Source organism: Ischnura elegans, chromosome 5 (genome assembly GCF_921293095.1).
Source record: "Ischnura elegans chromosome 5, ioIscEleg1.1, whole genome shotgun sequence".
Classification (NCBI taxonomy): domain Eukaryota; kingdom Metazoa; phylum Arthropoda; class Insecta; order Odonata; family Coenagrionidae; genus Ischnura; species Ischnura elegans.
This window is the reverse complement of record NC_060250.1, coordinates 48,474,240-48,485,411: the sequence shown is the minus strand read 5'-3', so window position 1 is coordinate 48,485,411 and position 11,172 is coordinate 48,474,240. Positions and strand designations below refer to the sequence as shown.

General features: G+C 39.3%; 1 protein-coding gene across 2 annotated transcripts in view; it reads right to left on the bottom strand.

Annotated features, from left to right (window-relative positions):
* Positions 1–586: 586 nt before the first annotated feature.
* LOC124158848 (cGMP-specific 3',5'-cyclic phosphodiesterase-like) overlaps positions 587–11,172 on the bottom strand; it is a 68,418-nt gene continuing 57,832 nt past the window's right edge. For both annotated transcript variants that reach the window (XM_046534224.1, XM_046534225.1), the window contains exons 9-12: positions 7,718–7,958; positions 5,444–6,450; positions 3,597–3,798; positions 587–1,049 (exon numbers count right to left, since the gene is read on the bottom strand). In XM_046534224.1, the coding sequence (XP_046390180.1) occupies positions 898–1,049; positions 3,597–3,798; positions 5,444–6,450; positions 7,718–7,958 (1,602 nt within the window). In that variant the 3' untranslated portion in view covers positions 587–897. The remainder of the gene's footprint in view (positions 1,050–3,596; positions 3,799–5,443; positions 6,451–7,717; positions 7,959–11,172) is intronic.

Below are 11,172 nucleotides of genomic sequence, written 5' to 3'. Positions count from 1 at the left end.
TTAAATGGTGCAGTGACTTCACTGTAAATGTTTTTAAGAGTCACAGCACTAACTTTCCCTTCCAGAATTTTCCTGAGGACATAGTTATACAATGGAGCAATAAAATAGCATTTTTTCCAAGGTTGAAGGAGTAGGATGATTTGAGATATTCAACGCTAGATTTTCAAGTCCATGATGTCGGGTTGGAAAATGAACACAAGCAGGCCACACTCCATAGCTCCATTTATTACCTTTTCGAAAACATATATCTCAATGTCATATTTACATTTTAAATAGAGTTAGAATAATTTATCTACAGGCCAACATGCTCAAATCTCATAAAATTACCTAACTTTGGTGTCCTTTTAGCTACTCTGCAAACGGTTATTTATTCATAACTCAAAAGGGTCACTAAAAACACAAAATTATAAATAAATCAGAAGGGGATAAAGCGAAACCTTTTTGTGTGAACACGGAATGACCTGCTATTATCATGGAACTTCCCTAATTTATGCATTTGGTCGATAAAATGAGATACACTTTCCTCTTGTACAACCAACAAGAAAACTATACTAAAGGTATCATTTTTGTCAAAATGAAACAAAAGTTCAATTAAACAATCACTTACTTTATTAACAATAAAAATGTATTTGACAATAATTATATCCATTGAAATTGAAAATATTTCACAGCGACATGCATCATCACATTTGAGATCACCACTTTTTCACCAACGACAATTTCCTCCTCTACGCATATACTCTATCATACAATATGATTTGGTTCAGTTTTTCAACAAAAGATAAATATAATATTAATAATTTAAAGACATAAATAATAATTAGAGTTGCAATAATTTAAGATTTTCACAGGAAGACCACAAATGGTTCAGAGAGTGTATGCTGATCCATGAGTCCATTAAACCTCCTGTATTATGACATTACCTGATTGAAAATTTAAGCATTCTAGAAGACTGGAGGAACTGTGCCGAATTAAATCGTACGGAAGCGAGGCCCTTCTCGCCATGCACGACAGGGTATTCTCTTTTGATCCCAGCGACCTCAACACACCTACATTGGCAAAAATTAATCGGAGAATTAATCACAAAACCACGACATCTCAAGGGTGTTAATATGAATATCATTAAAAAAATTCCACACACAGTGCATGCAAATTTCAAAATTAACCCTTCCTCAGCATTATTTAACATGAATGAAGGATGATGATAAATAATAACTGATGTGAGTTTATCCTAGTGTGGTATATCTGACAATGTTTCTCAGTTATTGCACTGACAATGCCAATGATTCATTGGTGCAACCTCACACGTTGGCAACAAAGACACCATGCACGGTATAATGGGCCGTACCAAAACATACACCAAAATGCAATAAGCATGTTGAAGAAGAATGGAAATTATTAATTAGCCAATGGGACACATTTAACTATCAGGTGGTTCCTCATCTCCATTAATGATGCATAAAAACTGCCAGTTTGAATCAGAGCAATATCATACAGAGCAAAGATAACACACCATGATGACAAGTAAAGTCATCTTTAGTTAAGTAAGCGTAATTGGAAAGCATCACCTGCTGCAAGGCTTGAGAAATAGGTATTCTTAAAGGTTTACAAAAAATACAGGAATATTCATTAAGTAAATTTCACTCACTCAGTGATTCAACCCAAAGGTTGGTTTGAGTAGGTGGTAGTAGAGCTCACCCCAGGCCAAAGCCACAGGTGTGTGAGTATCACACATTCAAGGTAGGGGGGGGGGAGTATCACACATTTCTATGCATAGGCCAACTCACACTTCGAGCATTTTATTTAGGGTGTTCAAAGGCCTTTGAACCCAGGACCCTATAATCAGCAGCCAAGCACTCCACCCACTACGCTACCACACACCATGCATAAATTTATAATTATGTATTGATAACAAATTCTGTAGCAAATTTAGCATGTTGGCAATCGATTTAAAGGTGACAACAGGCTATGAGAGAATGGCTATCCTCATGGAAGCACCCCAGAAGATAAGGAATCGCTCAAGAGGCTGTTACACACCCTCTTTTTTTCCAAAAATTTTGTAGATTTCTTTGAAAGGATTAGGAATAGCAACAGGGTTGTCACACAATTCCTGAAATCAATCCTGAGTTTTCCCTAACAAAAATCTTAATTTTCCCTGACTTTTTCACACTTTCCTTTGGATAGAATATGACATTTCTGAAGGGTAAGATAAAAAAAGGCAAAATTCTAAATACAATAGTTGAAATCATTTTAAACTGTATTTCTTTACAGTGAACAAGTAGAAAAACAGTAACTTGTAATTTTAATTCCAGGCAGATAAAAGTCAAAATATGGTATCATGTTCAAATTAACATATTAAACATTTCGTTCCCTTCATGTTATTCCCAACAGCTCACATTGCCGTCAAATTTTCAACAAGAAAAACATGACAAAGTTGAACATGGAGAGGAGAAATTTGCTTTTAGAATTCGCTGTAGGAAGGAAAACACAATGAATAATAGGCGATAAATTATACTCAATAGTAAGCAATGCCATGTTACCAGAAAATCATTTCCCTAAAACAACAATTAAAATTTTATAAAGAATTCATCTACATACTCTCAAAGGAGAATATTCGACCATACCTTTTATTCAAAAATATTTTTTATTGGACTTTACCATATTTATCTTTTGGGAAATTCTGACCTCTATGTAGCACTATGTCTCCTGGAATATTATGAATAGGTGAATATTCTCAATTTCATATTTTTGTACGCAGGTCAACAGTAAATCATACATATGCATCCAAGGCCATTTCAGAATGTGATCAATTAAATTTAAAAGAGTGAAATAACAAAAAAGAAGGTAAGTCCACTACACAATATTCCACAATATTTCATAAAAGAAACATAATTACAAACTTCTTCATTACTAAACTCCTGATTTTTTGGTCCCATCAACTGTGTAATGAGGAAGGTCAACTGTAACAGCTGTGATCGACCAAGATGATGACACCAATACTGTGTTGTAAACCCGGACGGTTGAAAAATTTAAGTGAGGATTTAACCAAGTTATTTTTTAAGTATGAACTGTTACTTTTAAAGGTTGATTTGGTTTTAACTGTCTTCATGTGGATAAGGGGCAGATTTAGCGATCAAAGGGGTCATGATTCCCCTAAATTCCATCCAAAATTTTTACTTTTAATTAGTTTAATAGTTATTGCATCCTTAAATATCTAAAACTGTTAAATTTCATCTGTTGTTAAGAATAAAAAAGAAATTTTAGGCTCGAAGATGCATAAAAAATGGATATTTTATATGGGAGAACGCTCCTCTTAACCATATTATTCCATACTATTATCGTTATTGGGTATTCCATACTCCCCACACCCCAGTCATGACACCCATCCCCCAAATTCCCAAATTTAATGCTGAATCCATCCCTGTGTGGACCCTGAGGAGCTACACTACAACTAGAACCTTTTGCAACTCAACTGCCAGTCACTAAATTAAAGGTATACAAATTTAAACCGAAAGCAGCTCCACATGAGTCCCAGCAAAAATGAACAGCCCTAATGCCAATGTATAATCCAATGCACTGTGGGGAGAGGTGCTTACTTTGTCGTGGTACTTCCGCAGGCATGGATCCCCGCCGGCACGACTTCTCGGGGTGTGATACAACCATGGCAGAGAGTACGGTGCCGACCACCGCCGTCTCTACAAGGGCAGGGGGGAGTTGTGGGGGCATGGTGGCACCCTCGTCCAGCCGCAGCAGCGCAACGGGTGCCGACCCCCGCCGACACTGCAGACGCGCCAATCCCTGCAATCACAATTGATAACACATGATGACCAACACACGTATGCCCGCCCTTGATCATGAGACTGTGGTGTTGGGACTAAAACATGTGGCCACATCGTGTCTATTCTATCTAGACTGTGGCTATTTTTCTTAAGATATTTTGTTTCAACCCCAAATATATGCTCAATGAAAAATATATATTAGAAGGAACAGGCTAATTGCTTTCAATTTACAGATTGCGCTAAAGGGCAGAATGAAAAAAATTCCCAAATTGGCAATAAAAACCTAAGGGGTTAAACCTAGAGTTACAGCACTTCCAAAATCATTTGTAATGACAGCATGAAACATCTTCACCAGCCAGTCGCTTGCAGTTGTTAATTTTTTTCTAACTACAGAAAAATCTGTTATCAGTTGTTCAGCTCCTATAAAGACTCGCTGAATTTCACCGGTAGGCTTTAAATTCATATCAGGCTGGGCAGCATAGGATGTGTAGTATGCTGCTCTGCCACGTTTGGTGCTCCAATAGAAGCAACTTATGTTAATCTGAGGATATTTGACAGCATTCCTTACCTATTCGTCCCTAAAACCTTATCCTTGCCTTTTAAGTCCCTAGGCTTACAATACGCTGCTTATTAATTTTTTTCGATAAGAAAACCATAAGAAAGGATAACTCTCTCACTTTGTGCTATTTGAGCTTCAGCACTTCCAGCACAAGTAAGAGAACACATTCTACTTGGAAATGCTGATATCCTGTTACTTCTCCTGCACAACATCACTTGGCTCCTTTGGACAATCAAATGCCTACGGCAAGAGCCGTGACAAAACCAAAAGACTGTGTTGTTTAAAGTGCGGGAAATGGACATGTATACACCACATGAGACATTTGTGCAAAATACTCTCAAGAATGATAGTTTTGCAACTGCTCTCAATCTAATTAACTGAAGATAAATTTTGTTTTAACATTTGATCAAATGATTTAAATTTGACTTGCCAAATTATTCACCCTTATTTGATGGGATGTGATTGATGATGGAGCAGTAAGCAGCTTCTCTGTATTAACCTCTGTGTAAACTTCCGCATTTTATATTGTTCGAGTCTTGATCGTTAAATCATACTTTCTTACTTAGTCTAGTATTTTTAGAAACATTCCTTGTAAGCAAGTAAAGAAAATAATTACATTACTTTTTACACAGGGAATTCCCAAGGAACTAATAAGTCTTGAGAAAAATTGCATTAAAATATAAAAATCCTGGTCTTATTGCGTCTGATTTTCTTTTTTACAAAGATCACGAAAAACATCAAAAGAGGGTGAAACTCATTTACAGATAATTCGCAACACGGATTACCCACTCACGGATAATCAGTAATTTACTGAACTTAATAAGAATGCTTTTGTCAGTCAGAAAAAATACCTGTAGAAATGACTATGGAGGGATTATTCAATATTTATGATGTTTATAAACAATAAATTTACAATGAAAGACTAAAATTTCCTTGAGTATCATGAGCATACCTGAAAATGATATCATATTACCAATATTCTTTGCTATCCTGACAAGAATCCCAAAAGAACTTAACATCCTGAATACTTTTTGCTGGTTGAGACGACATTACGAGACCAGTCACACTGGCCACACACGCAAGGAATGAAAACTGTGGCACCCACCTGAGGCGTGGACTTGCGATACGTGCTCCCCCTCGCCTGATCTGCCTCGTCGGCCACCAGCGCCTGTCCTGGGTCCCGGTTCTCCTTCCCAGCCAGCAGGTGGTGGCGTGGTGAGTCCTCCGAGTCCCCGTCCAGCCGCGCCACCTTGCTACGCTCCCTCAGTCCCCGTCCCCCATCGTCCGGGGGCTCCCTTTTGCCTTCCTTGCCTAACAACCAGCTGCCGCGCCCACATCCCTCCTCACAATCAGGAGAGGACACTGCACTCGTGCGTGACGACGTGTCCGTGGACGACCGGGCCTCCTCATTGGTCCTCTCGTCGTGCGTCGACATGTCTATTGTCGTAGACATGTACCTCAGTCTTGAGAAGGGGTATCCGACGGGTTGGAGTGGGGGGAACGTCTGCTGCCGCGTCAAATACTTGGTCCCTCCGCCACCATGCAACACGCCGCTGATGCGACTCGCTTCACGACTGCTCGTCATTGACGTGATGCTGGGCTCGGGCAGCAGTGTGTCTGCACTCACGGGCCTCTGCTCTTCCCCACCCCCTCCGCCCCTGCTGCACACAGAGCAGAGCGACAGGGACGACTCACCCCCCTCCACGTGCACAATTGCGTCGGAGGGCAGGCGACGTGGTGCGCTGCCCGGCAGGCTCTCCCTCCGGATGATGGTGAGTGCCGTCGGCTCTCTGGGGGCACTGAGTGGCACCGAGTGCCGGCGCCCAGCCCTCCGGCACCACCCGCCCCCATCAACAAGAAGAGAGGGCAGCGGTGAGGGGACTGTGTCATTGTCAGGGGAGCCATCTTCCGTGGTTGAGGCCACGTCATCCACCTCAGGCAGTTCGGCATCTGAAACTTCGGTGCGAGTCTCCTCCGCTTGTTCCTGCTGTACAAGGCTATCCCAACGAGCACGGTTCGAGTTCAGGTAGTTGATCATCTCGGTGGAGAGAGATGTCTGAAGAAATCTGTGCCACTCATCAAACAATGGAGCGACCACAAACCGAAAAAACCCTGAGGATAATAAAGGTAAATAAAAATCATGATATCAGAAAGAATTTAAAAAAGTGTTTTTAGAGATGGATTGTAACAAGCTGTTTTATTTCCCACATTTTCACAAAGATCTTAAGACTATAACAAGTGGAACACCACATTGTGAGGAAATAAGTGGTTCCAATGTTGAAATTACAATAGCATTTATATTCTTAACCCATAGTTGACAAAACACAAAATTTAGTGGCAAAACATCTTATTTCCTTTTGTATTCTTGTGACATATTTAGTTTCCATGAAAGTTAGCATCAAAATGTTTGTTGAATTCAAGATGTTACTTTCCCTTCCATGTGATTTGAGTAGCCAATTATTCAAAAATTTGCCAGGAGAATTTCAAAAAAAGTACCTAAAAATAAAAGGTTTTTCCGACAAAACTTAAAAAATGTTTCTTTGATAATGGCTTCATATAGTTAGTGATTTCTTGTCTGCTCTCAACTGATAATGCTGCACTAGGTTAAACCTCAACTGTCATTTTATAGATATTTACTTTTGATTTTAATGTTTAGTGAGCTACATATGTGCATCCAAAATTACTTTTTAACAAATCACACTCACATGCCAACACATCTGCAGGACCAATATCATAAATAACATTCTCATCATTATTATTATTATTATTGTCACGTGACTTTACGTCACTAGGCAAAGACATTTCCCCTACTGACTTTAAACACAAGCAATGACTTCAATGAGAATATGACAATCAGTTTACCCAGTTCCTGATCATTTTCATTGACAGAGCTAATTTTCAGTTTTTAAGCCCTCAATTATTCATCCTTCAACAATGTTACCATTGGAGTAAGATTTGTTGAAGCATTTTGCTGAGGTAGTTATCAAAAATAGTAAGTAATAATCTGTACAAGACAGAATGGGCTCATTATAATGTAAATGTGTGGCTCAGATGAAAGATAAGTGATGGTATCTCCAGTCACTCCTACATGTTCCCCATGAATAAAATTACCAATGCCACTGGCCAACAATATTTGGAGTAACACTGAGGACCTCACACAGAGAAACGCGCTTTCTGGAGGGCTCCACAATGATTCTACCAATAATCATGAAATAGTGCTAGCACCTTACTTGTTTGAACACAATTAGAACCTATTTGTCAGTACATTAATCCTAAAATGGAGTCGGTTTACAGCCAATTTTTTTATTTATTCAAGTGGGCGGTGGGCAATACATTCTAAGAAAATGAATGACAACAAGATAGCATCTTGTTAAATTACCTGTTTGGATCTTGGGTACAGATGTTGTATGACGGTCACAGAGGGACGTGACAGGAAGGTTGAGTTTCCTCTCGTAGTCACCCTGACGGAAGAATTCTTCACACACTTTGTGGCTCCACTTTTTGCTCACTTCCCATGGGCGACAAGGATTTGAGATGTCTGCACATTTTAGGGCGATTTGTAAGATGAAGTGGCGATCAGTGGCTCGCTTCATGTCCAAGAGGTCTCCATCTAGATATCTCTGTTGAAGTTGACAAAGACAAAGAAATTAGCTTACATTAAAGCTTATTTAAACTAACTCAACTCTTGCAATTAGGGATGGGTGGGATGGGTTGGTTTGAGATTCTTTGATTCCACAAGTTCTTGAGCTCAGAGGCAGGGGGTTATTATGTACTCCCAAATTAGAACTTTGAGAAATGTATGACTCATTGGAAACTCATTTTCAGTTCCAACAGCTCTCAGAATGCAGTCATTACCATTTGGAAAGACAGAATAACTCCCCTGAAATCGGAACAGAAACCAAAAATAATCCGTACCAAAATACATAATTAGCACAAGAGTCTATTAGAAAACTAAACTATTACTTAATTTATTTTTGTATCCAACTTCCCCATAAACAGCACATAATGGGCTTTAAAACAGGGGTTCAACCATTACCAGAGCACAACACAAACATCAATACCCTGTATTGGGACCAGCCACCCACATGGGATTCGAACCCATGAACTACAGTTTGGCAGGCTAGGACTTTACCCCATCACCACCGAGGCTGGTAGAGATGGAAATGAAGGCTTTGGATTCAAGCTATGCAAAATATATTCTTCACGCACTCATCAAAAAAGAATTAAGCAAAAGGAGGAATGACAGGTATGACATATGGATTTGACTCCATCACCAAAATTATCAAGAGCCATTGCAGGTGAATCATGCTGTAGTAAAGTTGTCAATTTGTTGAAGACACTTCTGCAGCAATTTATCCTGAATTTAAAAAAATAACAGCCTAATTCTACTTGGTACCACCACCCCACTTCAGCACATGTCTTTGTTAACATGTAAAAAAATTGAATTGCATGGTCATCAAGTGCTAGCTGTAATACGATTGATTAGGCAACTGATATGCTCTTATCTCTTCGTGCTCTTTTTTTACAGTTTATTAATTTGAATAGAATTAAAAGACTATTACCCAATTTTAAGTGAAAAGAGTGTAATTTCTATCTCATCATTTAGCAAATTTAGTCTACCAAGGTTGTTGCCGTCTCCACAGTCACAGGAAAGTGGAGATACATGACAACTCTCTAATGATGATTTTCCAATAGCTAGGAGGATCACCAGGCCTCACCTCAGTCTGTGATAAATACTTACTGATATAAATAAAATGCATATGTTGACATAGCAGAAAGCTAAGTAATAGTAAAGTTGTGGAAATGCACTTTACAATTAAATCACGAATGAAAGAGTGAGATGTCCCAGTACATACTGCATTTCATGAAATTGCTTGCATTTAACGAAATTAATAACAGCTCTTTTTTTAAACATTAATGATTGAAGCTCTATTCATAGCGCATATAAGTTCGAAAAGGTACCACAATTCTGAAGAATTAAAGGGACTTGCTTCTAAGTTATCGATAACATAGTTGTTGCTTCGCTCAAACACCCTAAAACATAAGTAATTCCTTTCTTTTAGCCACAAAAAAAACTATTGAATTGTATTTCTAAAATTTACTCTAAAATAACACAGATTGAATAAGGAAAACTAAGATGTGATCAATTTTTTGATGCTCCTTTTTTTGAATCAGTTATTCGTACCCAAACTCAACAGCAAATACATACGAGGGACATCCAGAAAATAAGTTATGTTTTGGTGTGTAGATCGCTAGGGGTGCTCTTGGACAAATGTGGTAACATTGAACAAAAGAGGGGAACCTTCTGAATAGAATGAGAAGGATATGGGCTCAGTAGCCTTGAAAACATGGTCACAGCAAGTCATTGAAATGGAGCCCTCGACTTCGTGTCCCGCCACCTCACTGCCTGTTCTGTCTCGAGTTGTTGAGCACGGAGTGATTCAATTTCTTCATGCTCATGGTTTCAAATCAGTTGACATTCATCAACAGCTTGTTTCTGTGCTTGGAGAGGATGTAATGAGTGATTCAATAGTGAGGAGATGGGTTCGTGAATTTAAGTTTAAGGCGGGAAGACATTCACTTGAGGATAAAAGTGGAAGAGGCAGAACCTCAATTGTCACAGACGAACGTTGTGGAAAAAGGCGAATGCGCTGTTTGTGAAAATTGCTGTTCCACTGTGAACAAACTCCATGAAAGTTTCCCTGAGATCTCACTATCTATCATTCATGAAATTGCCTCATAAAAACTCGATTTTCGAAAAGTTTTGCACCCATAAGGTTCCAAGATAGCTGACACCTCAGACACATGTCACAACGAGTGGTTGCAGCTCGTGAATTTTTGGGCAGATACAGAATACTTTCCTCCAATCTATAGTCACTGGAGATGAAACTTGGGTGTCACACTATACCCCAGTGGAAACACACCACCTCCACAAGTGCAAAAAGTTCAAAGTTGTCAAGTCCACCAGGAAGATCATGGCCTCTGTTTCCTGGGACCAAAAGGAATCCTCCTGATTGATTTCTTGTCTCATGGAGAAACAACTAATGCTTCCCGGTAACTTTTTTTCTGGATGACCCACGCAATTTGCAATAATAGGCACAGAGGGAAATAGCTAGAGCAGGGGTTCCCAAACTGGGGGGCGCACCCCCCTGGGGGGGAGTGGAGAAAGTCCAGGGGGTGCGTGACACCCAAATGAAATAAATAAAAAAATTACAAAAATAATTTCCTCAGATCTTTGAAATAAAGTCTTTCTAAGTTTTAATAATTGTTTTTGTAAAGGTTCAATAAAGTTGTAAACTTTATTAAAGAAGGTTAGAGTTTTTAAAACTACAAAACACAAGAGTTCAAGGTTCTCAAAACCGTGCCCCTCCATAGCAGTTACTGTCAGATGCAACGGGTGTGTGTACCGATTTGGGTTGCAATATCCGTATACTTCTGTTCAGAAAGCTGTTCGGATGTACTTGCCTTTTTCAACAACATACATGTGCGAAAAAGCGTTTTCAACTCTTTTCAACTCCCGGTTCCTTGATTTCAACATCAATTTTACACAGGTTCACGGTACTGGGCCAACACAGTACAGTAGAACCTCGTTAAAGCGAGTACGGGCTATAGCGACACCCCCGCTATAACGAGAGATAGCCGATGCACCGTCAATTGACCCTATAATAAGCGTGTAAAAAATTCGTTTTTACGAGACCCTTTCGGCATCGGCTCTCGCCATAGCGAGGGTTTCACCGCCGGAAGACTTTCATCAAGACTCTTTAACCTCTGTAACTGCTAACGATCTGTTAGAAATGAAGTTAATGGAGTGCTCAGTCTCAAATTTATTTGGTA